We start from the raw sequence: 15,965 nt of genomic DNA on the forward strand, positions 1-15,965 counted from the left end.
GCTTATGATCAACTTAAAAGAGAGTTAGAAGAGCTTAGGTCTCAGCAGGAGACTAAGGCTATGGTATGGTGTAGTTCATGCCGCTCTCCAGGACACCCTCCACAGGACTGTCCCCTTCGCTCTTATTGCCACTTCTGCGAAAAATCGGGTCATGAAGATAAGGATTGCTACTATATAAAGGGATTGCACAAAATACAGCGAAGTCTTGGTCCTACTCTCCAACAGGGGTTAGCACCAGCATCCAACATGATTTCCCACTACAACCATCCCAACTACATGCCACCTTTGCTCAATACCCCTGCTGTCCAAGGTATGTCAAGTAATTTCCCGACTCAAAGTTTTTATAATGCTAATGCCACCTCAACCCCTCAGAGCTTCTATAGTTCAGCCTCCAACTCCATTGAGCAACCAACTCGTCCCCAGTTTCGTCCTTCCAATCGGTCCATACTCTGCTACAGATGCAGAGAATATGGGCATTATCAGAGCAAGTGTCCATTACCTGAGGGGTCCCCTCCTTGTCGTCATTGCCCTGATTCGAAGGATCACTACAGTAAGGATTGTCCCACGCAAAGGGCATCCACGTCTTCAAGCTCGACTCAGAACCAGCAAGAATTCACCTTCCCAAAGATAAACTTGATTATTGTGAACACAGTACCTCAACCATCACCTGCTACTCATGTGGTTAAGCCACTGCAAGTGGAGGAGCCTGCTGGTGTCCTTACTCGTGCACAAAGAGCAGCTCTTGGTCTTAGTCTGCCCACAGGTCCACCTCGCCAGTCTCCACTTCCTCAAGCTCAAGCTGGTCTATTTGACCCAAAGGACGAGTCCTTCAAAATTGCTCAGAGCAAACCAACTTCCCTGTTATCTGACATTGATGGAGCCTTCTTGGAAGCAGTGGCTGACTTGGAACAGATTAAGGTCCCAAAGGGAGCCCAGTTCGAAGGCACCAAGCCAACAACAGAAGCCATCTTGAAAAATACTTTTCAGCAGGTGTCACTATACGACATGCTAAGGCTCGACGCAACACTCAAAAGTGACACCCTGTCAATCATTCAGTCTCTGTACCCGAGGGTTGGGCCTAGTGGCGAGCACCTCCCTGTACAGCCCTCATAGTCTTATTTGATTTCCTATCCATCTGCTCCCCTCACCGATTATAAAAGTCCTCGCCTCACTGTATCTATTCTAGGGCACCAGCTATCCGGCGTCATCGTTGATGGAGGATCTGGAATCAATTTGATGCCCGAATTCACTATGATGGCCTTAGGTCTAAAGCCTACCAGACCTACTCCTTTCTTTGTTACATTGGCAGATCAGAGAACAGTCTACCCAATGGGCATAGTCGACAAGGTTCCTCTGAAGGTACAAGATTTCACTTTTAACTTGGATTTTGTGGTAGTTAATCTTCCCCAGGTAGAGGGAGGTTATCCCTTGCTGATTGGTAGGCCATGGTTGCGACATACGAAAGCACTTCACGACTGGGGAACCGACGCCATGTGGATACATACTCGTGGCTCTCCAATGCAACAAATTCGTCTCGAAGGAGGTATGGATCCGGTCGTTCAGCATAGCTCTTTGTCAGTAGAGTCCACGGAGCAGCCGGTCCCTCCTGATGGGTCCGATGAAGACTTACTGCAGTGGTTAGAAGCCACCTCTTCGATGCCATGCTATGTAGTCTCTCTTCAACCTTTGCCAACAGACACCCTCTCCCCCTGAGCCTACATCTGAAGCTAAACCTGAAGCTACACCTGAAGCCAGTAATCCCAGTCAGCCAAGTGAGCCAGAACCAAGTGGACCGGTCTCTGGTGTCCATCCTTCAGAGGGTCCCTTGATGGAAACCGTCGGCTTGGGTGAGCCTATAACCCACCATAGACGGGGGAAAAAGTCTCCTTTGCAAGAGTTGGCCAACACCCTAGCTCCTTCTTTAGCCTCTACTCCATCTGACTCTCCACCCATGCCGGAGCACTTTGAGGTATCTGAGGATTTACCATTTGCAGAGCTTCCATCAGGATGGTTGCAGAAAGAGTATGCTGATTTCAACATTGATCAGACGCCAGCTCATAATGTCCAAAAGCTAACAGAGGCGGCACGGTCTTCTCCCCCTGACGCAGCCTCGCCCACTGCACCGCCTGACCCAGTCAGAGAGGTCAACCTAGGTGGCCCTGACAACCATCAGCCCATCTTATTAGCCACTTGGTTATGGGATCACCCCGCTCTAGTCGACCTGGTAATCTCTTTCGTGCGCTCTTTCAAGGATGTGTTTGCCTGGTCTTACCACGATTTGGAAGGAATCCCAGCAGAGCTAGGAGTCCACACAATCCCTCTGGTTGAAAGGGCTAAGCTAGTCAGAGGACGGGCTTACAAACTGAATCCCAAGTATGCAGAAGCAGTCAAAATCGACTTGGAAAAAATGCAAGAAGCAGGTATTATTGTACCAGTAGAGCACTCAGAATGGTTGTCCCCTATGGTTATTGCCCCAAAGAAGCAGTCCAACAAAATTCGAGTTTGTGTCGACTACCGGGCTCTGAATAAGGTCACAATCCCGGATGGATTTCCGACCCCTTTTACTGAGAGAGTCCTCGAAGATGTCGCTGGCCATGTACTGTATAGTTTTATGGACGGGTTCAGTGGCTACAATCAGTTAGGAATACATCCTCACGACCAAATCAAAACAGCTTTTGTGACTCCCTGAGGTATTTTCATCTACACTAGAATGTCTTTTGGGCTTAAAAATGCACCGCCTTCTTTCAATCGCATAGTATATCTCATCTTTTGTCCTCTGCTTACTGATCACCTTCGCATATTCATGGACGACTTTTCCACCTCCTCAGGTGCTCAATGTTCCACCCCAGTTGAAAATCTAAAGGAGCATCTTGCTCAGCTCTCTGCAGTCTTCCTCAGGTGCAGAGAGGCACGTTTGAAGCTCAATCTGAACAAGTGTCATTTTTTGGTCACCGAGGGCACACTGTTGAGCCATGTGGTGTCCGCTCAAGGTTTAGCACCTGACCCAGAGAAGATAGTGGCCATCTTGAAGTTACCTCCTCCCATAAATCCCAAAGGTGTTTAGAGCTTTGTGGGCCACATCGGCTATCATCGCAGGTTTATACGTATGTATGCACAGGTGGCTCAACCATTGACCCGGCTCACCAGTGCTGCTGTTCCCTTCCAGTGGTCCACACCCGAGGCTGAAGCATTTGCATACCTCAAAAAACGCCTCACTGAAGCGCTTATTCTAGTTGCCCCGGATTGGACCCTACCTTTTCATGTGCATACAGATGCTAGTCTGTTGACTGTGGGTGCTGTGCTGACTCAGCCTAGCAAAGAGTTCAACTTGGATCACCCTGTACATTATGCAAGTCGCCTGCTCACCAAAGCAGAGCGCAACTATAGCACCACAGAGAGGGAAGGTTTGGCTATAGTGTATGCTCTACAAAAATTTCGTCACTATTTGCTAGGGGTCCACTTCACAATTATTACTGATCACCATGCATTGCGCTATCTGCTTAATAAGCCACAGGTCACATGTCGAGTATGGCGATGGCTCCTCCTATTCCAAGAGTTTGATTTTGAAGTGGTACTCCGTCCTGGTAAGCATCATGTAATGGATGACCACCTCTCTCGCATTCACACAGGTGAAGAAGCTACCGGGATTGCATATGACTTTCCAGATAGCAGTCTTTTTAAAATAGATACAACACCAGAATGGTACGGCGAGGTCTTACATTTGCTATCTACTGGGCTGTACCCAGAGAAGGCATCTCCACTGCAGAAGAGGAGATTGCTGTTGAAGTCCAGGCCTTTCACTCTGATTGGGGGCCAACTCTACAAATCGGGACCAGATGGTGTTCTGAAGCGTTGTGTCTCGCCTCATGAGGTGGAGCATATTCTGGAGGATGCCCACAATGGTCCCACTGGTGGCCATTACCCTGGTCACATCACCGCCCAGAAGATTCTACAGAGTGGTCTATGGTGGCCCTACGTTTTTAAGGATGCAATAGCATATTCTAAGTTTTGTGATGTGTGCCAGCGCTGTGGGCCGAAGCCAAGTAAGCAATCCAACCGTCCTCTGCAGGTCTCGATGGCGTGGCTATCTTTTGAGAGATGGGGCTTGGACTTTGTGGGTCCAATATATCCCCCGGCTCAACCAGGTCATCGCAAATATCTACTAGTGGCTACTTACTATGCAACAAAGTGGGCAGAGGTACTGGCGATAGTAGATTGCACTGGCAATACAATAGCCAAATTTTTATATGAAAATATTTTATGCAGATTTGGATGTCCCTTAGAGATCACCTTTTAATCCACACTATCCCATGTGGATTCCACCAAATTCTCTTCAGCTCTTTGCAGTCTAGGGCTAAAAGATTTCGGGCCCAAGTGCAGTCTGTGCAGTTAAGTTTTAGATGTTTTGCGGCACCTCTCTTGGCATGGATCATAAACATATCTATTAACATAAATGAAGTGGATGAGGAACAGGGAACCTCGAAAGGGAAAAGGAAAACCGTGAGCATGCAGGTTAACCCCACAGTACCCAAGAAAAAGAAGATCAAGGCGAAAGTGATGAAGGATACAGTGAAGTCTCTACTCTCCTTGCCAGTTTCTGAGAGCCAGGAGACTAGGGTACATCTTCAGCGTCATACGTCTACTTCTACACCTGGTTCTGCTGTGCCGGCACCAGTGTCTACTGCCGCTCCTCAGGACAGGATGGTCACTTCACCCATACAGGATCCTCTTCCTTCTTCTCCCATCTTCACTCATACACCGGTCAACATATCACTCGCTCCACCTACAACAACAATCTCCGAGGCACCTACTACACCAAGTGTCCCTACTTCTAGCTCGCCGACTGTGCCACCAACTGTACCTACTTCTAGCTCGCCGGCAGTGCCACATGTGCGCCCTCCAGCATCACATCCATCTGAGGGATCTTCAGGTAGGACCGACTCCACTTCTCTGTTTCAGCTTTCAGAGAAGTTACTTCAGGACTCCAGAGCTGCTATTGCCACCATCGAGCTAGGCGCGGAGCAGCTAGCTGCAACCCACCAGCATCACTCCGCCACATACGCAGCTATGGAGGGATCTCTGCGAGTTGCCGAGAGTGCCATCGCAGATTGAGATGCAACGATTTTTGCACTACAGCAAGCATTGAAGATAAAGTCGAGGATTATTGATGACCTAAAAGCACAGGTACAGGGATTTCAAGAAATGCTTATGTATGATAACAGGCCTACCCAGGCTCTTGTGGGATATGGATGGATTGGACCATGGATACAGGTTCAGAATCCAGCAGGCTTTGCAGCGCCAGCAGGTCCCTCTCAGCCCTCTCAGCAGTTCATGGGACACTACCCAGCAGGTCCCTCTCAGCCCTCTCCACAGTTCATGGGACACTACCCACAGCCCCAGTTCCAGTACTTCACTCAGCAGAGGTCTCAGGTCCAGATGCCACACATGCAGAGCCAGAGTGTTCCTTGCTGTGACGGTGTTGCTGGTGCACACCACCATGGTTGCGTTACTAGGCATCCGGAGTTCACTTCAGGGCAGGTGCTCCCATCCGTTGTGCAGCAGATGGCTGCTACAACCACAGGAAACCAGGTTATGCAGAGCACAGTACAGCAACCGCATAGTTACACAATCGATCTGATGGCTCCTCCCGATCCGGATACTTCTGGAGCAGCAGTGGCGACGACACTTTTCCTTGGGTGACAGGACTGTGCTCTTACCCCTCCTTTCATTGTACATATAGTTACTTTTTGCAGTTTCATTCAGTTTTGGCTCACCGAGACGGTGACCAGTCTTGTGGCGGGCAACCTGTAGCAGGCTACAGTGTCACTTTCACAGGACACAGTTACAGTTAGTACAGTTTGTCTGGTCTGTTCACACTAGACGGACACTTGGGCAATGACACGTGGCAGGGATATGGATGGTGGCCTAGTGGACATGTGGACAGGTCACACTTAGCTGGCTGACATTTATGGGCCGTTGGTGGCTCTTTATGATTGTATCTATGAGTAGTAGCCGTTGGGTCATTATCATCATCTTATCTTGTACGTAGTCGGAGAGAGAGAGTGTTACACAAAGCATTGCTTCACCATCCCTGCACATCTGAGCCTCGACACCCCATTTTGTACCTGTGAGTCCTGGGCTGGAGCTGAGTGTGCTGCCACGCTAGAGTCTGTACATGGTTCTTTGAGCTAGTCGAGTCCACATGTTCGGTCCGCTTTTGTGTCTCTGTTGTTATCCATTGTTTCTGTGTTTCATTCTGTTTGAGAGAGTTTCCATTTGTTTGAGTGAGATTGTCACGCACATTGCACTGAGGGACACCCACACTGTAGAGAGCACAACACATTATCCGCGCTACAGATACCAAAGGTCTCTCCATTGACTTCCAATTATCCTGATCCACAGATGGTCCCCAAATCTGGACCCCATAAAGCATAGCCGAAGCCACCACAGTATCAAAGAGCCAAAGTTTTGTTCGTGGTTCTTGAAATTGCACTTGTGAACACATCCTCTCCAACCCTCGCAAAGCCGTAGAGGCTCTGGACAATCTAGCATCCGCTGCTTTCTTAAGAGTAAACTTCGGTCTTGCAAATACCACACCAAGGTATGTGTATGCATCTGTGTACTCTACTATATCCTGGCCATATGCAAATGTAGGTGCCGATCTCCTAACCCACTGCGGTGTGGTGTTAAACACCATAACTTTGGTTTTACCCAAGTTTACCGACAATCCACTGTCCTCCGCGAATTTATGTAATGCATCTAGCTGCCTCTGCATTCCATCTGGTGATTCTGCTATCAATACAATATCATCTGCATACAACAACAAAGGGATCTATGACCCTGCAAGTTGAGCACCTCTGTCACCCTCTCTATCAATGTAATCTGATACCTCATCTATGTACATACCAAATAAAGTAGGGGACAGTGGGCATCCCTGCTTTACTCCAACGGTGGAATGAACAATGTCGGAATCCCCTTTTGGAGTACGTATAACCAGTTACTGACCCGTATAAGGCCATGATCCCCCAAATAATCTCTTTGGGGACCCCTAACTCTTGCATCTTGCACATCAATCTGGCCCTTGGTACTATATCAAAAGCTTTCCGAAAATCCACAAAGCAACAATACATCCTTCTCCCGCTTGCTCTTCCTTCCTCAATAATGGCTATGAGCGTAAGAATATGATCTAAAGTGGAATAACCCCTCCTGAATCTAGCTTGTCCCGTTGCCCTTATGCCCTCATTATCTGCCTATCTACTCAATTTTTGTTCAAGAATGGATGCGTACAGTCGGGTCAATGTGTGACCCACCATAATGGTACGGTAGTTTCCGGGTATCATTAGATCCCTTGATTTGAAAATAGGTACGATAGTAGATAATTTCCAAGATTCAAGTAATCCTTCATACATGACCCGATTAAACAGACGAGCAAGGACTTCTGAAAGTAGATCCATGGCATGGATCAGATGTTCTGCTACTAAATCATCATGATCGTATGCTCTTCTTGTCTTCATCTTATCAATGGCTTTTTCCACCATTTCCGTAGTAAAGAAAGTACTAGTAGCAGGGCATGGCTCTAGCGGATCTGGTAATGGAGGCTGTCCAGATACCATATATAATGATGTTACATATTGACCCCAAATCTCAGGAGAAGTAATCGTCGGAGGCGGTGAGTGCTCGTGAAATAAATGCCAGGCCTCATGTGAGTCTTGACTCAAGAAGAGCTGATATAAATCCTTCTCCAGTTTGGCTAAGAATGCCCTTTTCTTGCAACGTACTATACGCCGAAGAGCAATCCGAGACTGCTTATATGTGATGATCCCAAGTGTAAGCTCTTTCTGGACCTGGGTTCTCGCCTCTCTGCATTCCTCGTCATACCAACTGTTTTGAGGCATGTTCCCAGATCCTCTCTTCTGATCAGGTTGAGTATGTGGGTATGCCTCTTGTGCTGCTCCATGTAGTAGTATCTCTGTTAACTGAGAAGTAATCTCCTCTACAGTATATACTGGCTCGGCTGCCCACATCCTATTATAGATCTTTTCCACATAGACTGAATCAGTCTCTGGCGTGAAAGTATATCTTGTGTGAGTTTTCTTCCTTTGTGCTTGAGAGGCATTGTATTGGAAGGAGATTGATAGGGTCAAGAGAGCATGATCCACTGCAATCCCAACCGGTCTGGGTCCCACCTTAAAGTCCTCGATACTAGAAATAAAGCTTGGTGAAGTCATGACATAATCCACTGTACTGGCCCCATGCCTGTGCGGGAAGCATGTGAATCCCCCAGATAAGGGGAAATTCTCTAGACCATTTAAGTATGGCCAAACCATGTATAGTTGCCATCTCCATGAGATGTCTCCCATATTCAGTGTGTTCTTTATCCTTTGAGTTTCTAGTAAGCCCCCTCTGTGATAAATCCACTTCTCTGAGCATTTCTCAGAAGTATCATAGAATACTGCTTGAGAGTTGGCCGTTCTGGCATTAAAGTCTCCTAAGAGAACGATGTCTCCATCTCTAGAGAACTCCCATATGTCATTATTCAATATGGAGAAAGGGGACTGTCCTTTAGGTGAGGAGTAGACTGATGTACTTGGAGGGAAGTAGCATATAGCGATATATAGAAATCTACTTGTCTCGGCTCTCATTCTCACCCACATATACCTTGCTTGCTCATCTTTCCTGATAATCTATAGTAGTGGTTTCAGCTCCTCTTTAAATAAGACTGCTACTCCCCGGCTACCACGTAGAGATCTCTTGTCTGGTCGACCAGCTGTTTCCCATAAATAACCCTTCACATGTGGCATAAGTTGTCCCGGTATCTGGTGTGTCTCTGAGTAGAAAACTATGTCTCTGTCCCTAAAGCTGTCTTCAAAGGCTCCTACATCTAGCCTATATGATCCATTACAATTCCACGCCGCTATCCGGAGCGTCGCCCCATAGGTCTCGCACCGTCATGATGAGCGCTTTTCCAGAACCACTACTTTCCCTCCTCTATGAAAGGCGATTTTCCCCTTTTCTCTTGCTGCCCTGATCTCTGGCATCAACTCTTGCATGTGTGCCACTTGTGCCAATGTAAGGTCATCTCCCACGAAAATACCGGTTTTCTTAAGAGTTGACCTCTTCTTTAGAAATTCTTTCCTTATTTCTATATTCGGGAAGCAGAGAATAAGTGCCCTATCCTTTACGTTTCCCTTCTCATCGATTCCTTTCTTGCCCACTCTCCATGCACTTGTGTGAGTAGGCTCTATGATGCCCATGCGTTGTAGCAGTTCCTTCACTTCTTCATCTACATTCTCTTTGTCTTTGACTCCTGTGACCCGCACATGCAGAGCCCGATTCTTCCTTTTCTGCTCTTCCTCAATGGTCATATTAATAATGGTGGACGTAGGTGTGGTCTCGGGCATCTGGGCCTTCCCTTTCTTCGCATCCTCAATCCATTTCTCTGCTTCATCAACCTTTTCTTGCGTCTTAAAAAGACGTTCCGCCCATGAAGATGCCGTTTTCGATTTCTGTTCATCTCCTTCCAGTAGAGCTTTCATCTGATCCTTCATGTCCTTGAGCTCCTTCAGCACTGAAGGTTGGTCGTCTCCCTTCTCCTTAGTTGTAGATTTGCAAGCCGCAAGTTCTCCTTTTAGCTCCTCGATTATTGCATCTTTTTCCCCCATGTGCTTTTCCATATTTGTTCTCCATGCTTCAAAACTTGCTATTGCCTCATCGAGTTTCTTTTGCATAACGCATTCTGTTACATTTACTTCGGCCTTGATTAGGTTTCGTATTCCGTTTTCAAGATCTGAATTTCCTCATTCTGTATCCCCCGGATCTCTCTCCTTAGTTCTCTCATCATGTCTCCATACATGGAGTTCCTGTAGCTCTCAGCGCTCGCGTGCATTTCCTTCCTGATGTCATCCCTCATATAGTTTAGCTCTGATTTGAGCATCACTTGGACCTTCTCCATCATTAGCTCATCATGTATCCTGGAGGTTTTCCCAACTCGTAAGGATCCTGGTGATAGTACAGTATCTCTGTTTCTCCGTTTAAATGTAGCTGTTGTTTTTTTTGGGGTGGTGTAGCTATCTACACCCGGCCCTTCCCCTTCGGTAGGCGGATCCATCGAACCCGAGCCACAAATGTGGGGTAGGGTACTAGGGTACTAGGGTGAGGGACTGAGAATAGGGCAAACTTAAAAGTTTAACTTAAAACTTAAAAGTCTTTAAACTTTAACGTAGGAGGTACTACGCGTAGATAAATGCAGGGGCGCGCGTAGGACAGGACCTTCTACGCGTGGAAAGTCTTTCTACGCATAGAGGAGCTTGCAACCAACCCTAGCCTACACACAGGCTCGCATCCCTCTGCTGCCTTTGCTTCGTCCCCTAGTGCACGCCCACGTCCACGTCCTCCCTTGCTGCCGCCAACGGCTGTTTATCGCGTCTGAGTTGCCCAGCTCTAGCCCGTGCCATTACAATAGCCGGCCACCCATTTCTGCCCCTCTGCTGGCCTCGCTTCTTCTCTTAGTGCGGCAGCAGCTGCAGGAGAATGCGCAGGGGCTGGGCGCGCTGTCACAGCAGGCGGGGGGAGAGGGTGTGCAGCTCGCGTAGGAGACCAGCGCGTAGGAGATCACACACTCTCGTAGGAGACCAGCCCGTAGGAGACCAGCTCGTAGGAGAGAGAGAGAGAGAGATTATATTAAACATCTTCAAAAGGCCAAAATGACCTATGAGACCAACCTGGTACAATCTTGGTGAAGATGCTCTCTATAGAAAGCCATCTTCGTGCCCAAATCTTGTGTCGGCTGTTTCCATCATAGTTACAAGAAATGGCCATTTTCAAGTCTCCTTTCCCCGTTCCCATCCCAATTTCCCGTTCCGTTTTTCAGACGTGAGTATCCAAAACAGGGAATGGCATTTCATGCATGTTGCCGTTCCCCGTTCCCCGTTCCGGGTAACTATGGTTTCCATGTGCTCATTGTATCAAGCTGAATCGAGAGAGAGAGAGAGAGAGAGAGAGAGAGAGAGAGAGAGAGAGAGAGAGTATTGATTCACAGGATTAAGTTTAGGAAGACTTCTATGAAGGAAGCAGAGTTTGGACAGGACCTCAAGGATGTCAGTGTCAATTGTAGAGAGGTTTTCCTCTGAAATTTCTATTTCCTTGCAATGTTCTTCTAGCATTTATTTTTAATCCAAAGATGCTTATATATTGATTGTTTTCTTTTTCAGGAAGAAATTCGAGAAGTTCAGAACGGATATAAGAAGCACTTCTTGGACGAATTACAAAATGTACGAGTGTCTGAGCATGCACCACTTTAAATCAACACATAATTTCCAAGATATGTTTGGGTGATGTTCCTTGGATATCCAAGCACTGCATGTTAATGTTTTATTGTTGTATTCTCAAGCACAGCCAGAAAGCTCAAACAATTGGGTGGAGGATAGCCCTACCAAGTATTAGCCATTTAGCATGATGTTGAGAAAGAGCCATGTACCCTTGGGGAAGAGCACCCAAGACCACCCACTGTAGTTCATGCATAAACAACAGAGGGATCTCTCAACAGTGTCAGATGTTGAGAAAGAGCCATGTAACCTTAGGGAAGCTCCATGCATATCCATCACCCAAGACCACTCGCATGTAGTTCATTCATGAACAACGGAGGGATCTTGGATGTTATCAATAATCTCTTGAACGGAGGGATCTTGAACGCACGTGATAGGGACCTTTTGATGAGTGACTGCCCCGGGGAGGGATCTCTCAATTGCATCATCACTATTTTTGTTACTGATACAGGTTGAATATTCTTTAAGTAACCCGATGTTTGCTGAGTCTTGTGTTCTATCACAATGCTTTGCAGTCCTACATTGCAGTATTTTTTTGGACTATGATACAGTGCAAGGCGAGGACCTTCTAACCACTTCAAATGCAGCATTGCATGACATCTCACATGATGAAGGATCAAATTCAAGGTTCTACCAATAAAATATCCAGAATGTCTCACATTGTGTATGCCTCTGGAGGGGAAAAGGGAAACAATAAAGAGTGTGGGACAAGTGACTTTGGAAGGTAGTTGTGCAGTCCCTACCAACAATTCTCTGAAGGACTCTTTTCTCCACTGCTGGGAAATTCACTCATATGACACGATGTGACGGGGCTGACCCCAAGACTCTTTGGGAACTCTAGCTTGAGAGCCCGAAGAGCCCACAACTTGAGCACGAGGCTGGAATCAGTTGATGCCCTTTTGATGCCATGACTAAACTGCTCATTCTTTTTTTTTTTTGGGTTTGAAAAAGAACAAGAGGGTTAATTGTCTTTGATAAAATATTGCTGTGGAATTTTATATGTATTTGAAGAGAAGTTAAGTGCAGATGCATTTTGAATGGTGTTTTCCTCAGTTATACCAATTGAAATCAATCACAAAAATGTAGTGCAAATTCATGAAGGTCTTTCTTTTGCAGGAAAAGCGAAAGGTTGAAATCGTCGCTGGCTCCCAGCTAATGGCAAACTCAGCTGCCAAAGTTCTGAAGTCGTTGAGTTTGATTGATGAGTTTTTCACAAAGAAATAGGATGCTACTTTCATGACCAGTATGACAATAGCATTCAAAGTACAAGCATTATCCAGAAAAGGGTTACATGTTTCCTTGGGACCGGAGCAAGAAAACATTTCCGAATCCCGATCATGTTATGAAAGAATGTAGGGATTGATTGTAAGCCGCATGAGATATAAACAATAAATAGTCTAACCTGCTTCCCCTCAAAAGGTGACTCTTGCAAAAGCTACATAAACCATTGTTGTAATATTAATTGTGTTTTGTCAGGAAGAAGCATTGTATCATTTTTTTGGAATAATCAGCATTCGCTTTCATTACAAGAAATTGGTGATCTCTGAGTGTTCAAGAGGTTGAAGAAGGAAATTACAATTAGACACACATACCTCGCAAAAGTATCATTTAACCTTGTTGTAAGTCGTAATTGAGTTATTCTTGAGGGGTTGTGACCCAGTGGTTGAAGTGTTTTTGTGGTTATATAGAGGCTCAGATGTGGTAGTCTTTGGCAATTCGGGCCGTTGTGCTTGATTGCCCAACTCATACCTAAACTTTTTATTTGCACCGCCTGCAAGCATTTGCAGGTAATGAATATAGGTGTGGTGCCTATCAAATTTTGTACACATTTTTTAGGCTTTCATTTAGTCTGTTTTAGGCTTCGTAATAAAAATAGCTTGCATAAAAAAGGCATTGCCGATTATCTGTGCTGCTGCTCAAAGCATTCAAGAGGTCTCTCTCTCTCTCTCTCTCTCTCTCTCTCTCTCTATAATAGCAAGCAGTCATGTCGTTTGCGTGTGACGGCCTTGTTATTCTTATCACGTTTGTTGCAGAAGTTTCATAGACATAGTCTCTCTCTCTCTCTCTATGGCTCCATGTGCACACGCGTGGTTTTTAGTGCACCTTGATTTATGAAAAGCAGCCATGGTTGCCGATGCCATGTGATTAACCTCATTTGATGATGTCTTGCAGTAGGGTTGTGTAGACGATTACCCAAACAACCATAGGGACGAATGGCGAGAGAGAGAGAGAGAGAGAGAGAGAGAGAGAACAACACAGTGTAGCTGAGGAGGCCCATAGGGACGAATGGCGGGGGAGAGAGAGAGAGAGAGAGTACAACACAAGAGAGAGAGTACGCGTGGCCTCCTCAGCTACACCCCTTCCTTGTACTCTCTCTCTCTCTCTAGACGTCGAGGGTTCTCTTAATAGAAAAATTCTACTTGTGGCCCGAGCTTGAAGGACACATTTGTATATCACAAGAAGATTTAGAAATATTCTCATATAAAAAACGAAGCCTTTTTCGGTGTTTTTCATACAATGCATAACATCAAGAGCTTTTGCTTAAGAGGCACCGCATACCTAGTGAAGTACGATTGGGGGCAGAGGATCACCGGCCCTCCCCATCGGGCCAGCGGTCCCCTACCCCCAATCGTACATAGCTAAGTATGCGGTGCCTCCCTCGTAGAAGCTCATGATGTTGAGGTAAGTCACAATGTGGGAATCAATGTGAGAATTTAGATTGGGGGCAGGGGATCACCGGCCCTCTCCATCGGGCCAACGGTCCCCTACCCCCAATCGTACATAGCTAGGTATGCGGTGCCTCCCTCACAGAAGCTCATGATGTTGAGGTAAGTCAGAATGTGGGAATCAATGTGAGAATTTATCCAAAACTTCTTGCATTAGCAAGTGCCTCTAGCAATGCCAACAAAGCTAAAGCCAAGATAAAGTTTTGATGAATTAGGTAGTTAGATAAACGGTGATCGTCTATGCCTTTAATCATGTTTTAATTATGTGATTGCTGACAAGCAAAAGAAATACATATAAGATTTGGAAATCTTAAGTTTGTAGAACACATGTAAGAACGTGGTCTCCTAAAAAGTTGTGATGCCACTTGTATCATCTTTTTCTCCCTTGTATTACAAGAAATCATTCTTGCTTGGTTGGCCAAGCTATACAAATTTGTTGATGCGGCTTAGTATTGCTGCGTTTTTGCCAGTTAGGAATAGTATAGTAGTTGTAGTATAGACAAATGGAAAAATTGTTTAGACTATTGATCTGGTAATTGAGCAGGCGTCTTGTTCGAGTGTGCAAAGCATAGAATGCTTCTTTCTCAAACTACAAGAAAGCCATACACTATGAATTTTTCATCATGCATTTAAAAATGACAAACTATTAGACCATATAATGCAGGGTCGATGACCATGTGCCAATATAATTAAGTACAATTATGCAAAACTTAATCACTTCAATATTTTATAAAAGGAGAGGTGTGCTTTGAAGAAGCACACCTTAGATTTTTGGGAGGCGTCGGTAACGATCTTTTATTTTGATCATTTCTGTTGGACATCATACAAATTGGAATTTTGTAGTCTTTAGAACTCAAATTTAAAGAGAGATTTTAGTTTAGGTTTGTTTCTGAGAGTGAGAGTGTGTTCGCATACAAGAGCGCAAAGGTTTGGGTTTCTGCAAATCTCACACTTTGGTGTAGGAAGAAGAAGTTTGGTCAATCTTGTAATTTTCTTAGCTATTGTATACTAGTGTGAGCGAAAACACGAAGACATATCAGTGTTGCCCGAGGAGAATCATACTCCTCAACAGGTGAAAGCATTCAAAGATTGGAACTAAGGAGCATATAAGGCTACGTATTGGTCATACGTCAGAAGGAATAATTTTATCTCGCTCTTGATGGGATCAATGAAACAAGGCAAGAAAGCTGCAATTTGCAAAGCAAGAAAAGGCATTGCTTCCTAATGGCAAGCGTGTAAGTAAAAGTGTGTTGGAGATAGTGCATTTGATGTGTGGGGACTTGCAAAAATTGTGTATATTGATGGATCCAGTTTTATGTTACCTTCATTGAAATTACTAGTAGATATCGTGGAATTTGAAGGCAACATATCTCTGAATCTGGGGGAGCTACAAAGTCTCATAAGGAATATGAAAGGTGAACTGGAGGATAAGGCCACCATATACACCAATGCCTTGACTAATCACACACTCCTGGAACACCTCTAGGCAAGTCAGTATGAAAAAGAAGATGATGACAAAGATATAGCACTGAGGAATGTGACTGCAAAAAGAAAAGCACATCCAACAAATAGAAGTAGAAAAAAATGTCATGAAGTACACAATCTATGAGGTGCAAAAAGCTAACATTGACTTGCCAAACTAAAATGCATGTATGCATGCATGTGCACCTATGCCTGCATGGCCTCTTTCTACTTTGATTGTGAAAGGGCCTCATCAATTGTAAGAGGTTCTATGTCCTTTGCAAGTGAGAACATCAAGGCATAGTTGACCTATCCATCTGTCTCAATCATTTAAAGTCATCAATGTCATCTTGTAGTAGCCTATGGGAAGTTATCAATTTTCTAGGAGCACATGATAAAAGATGACTTTTTTGGGCTTTGAATAAAACAACTATGTGAAGAAGATTGGGCTTGG

The 15,965-nt window shown here is 45.4% G+C and overlaps 1 protein-coding gene across 4 annotated transcripts in view; it reads left to right on the top strand.

The window, feature by feature from the left end:
* Positions 1-13,219, top strand: part of LOC147465429 (uncharacterized) — a 74,190-nt gene extending 60,971 nt beyond the window's left edge. For 2 of the 4 annotated variants that reach the window (XM_086520040.1, XM_086520056.1), the window contains 3 exons: positions 11,039-11,117; positions 11,211-11,270; positions 12,441-13,217. In XM_086520040.1, coding sequence (XP_086376166.1) covers positions 11,039-11,117; positions 11,211-11,270; positions 12,441-12,548 — 247 coding nt within the window. In that variant the 3' untranslated portion in view covers positions 12,549-13,217. Of the gene's footprint in view, positions 1-11,038; positions 11,118-11,210; positions 11,271-12,440 lie in introns of all 4 variants that reach the window. The other 2 variants (XM_086520049.1, XM_086520031.1) reach the window with 2 other exon arrangements.
* The last annotated feature ends 2,746 nt before the right edge of the window (positions 13,220-15,965 follow it).

The sequence above is a fragment of the Adiantum capillus-veneris genome, chromosome 1 (assembly GCF_014529385.1).
Source record: "Adiantum capillus-veneris isolate H3 chromosome 1, ASM1452938v2, whole genome shotgun sequence".
NCBI classification, from domain to species: domain Eukaryota; kingdom Viridiplantae; phylum Streptophyta; class Polypodiopsida; order Polypodiales; family Pteridaceae; genus Adiantum; species Adiantum capillus-veneris.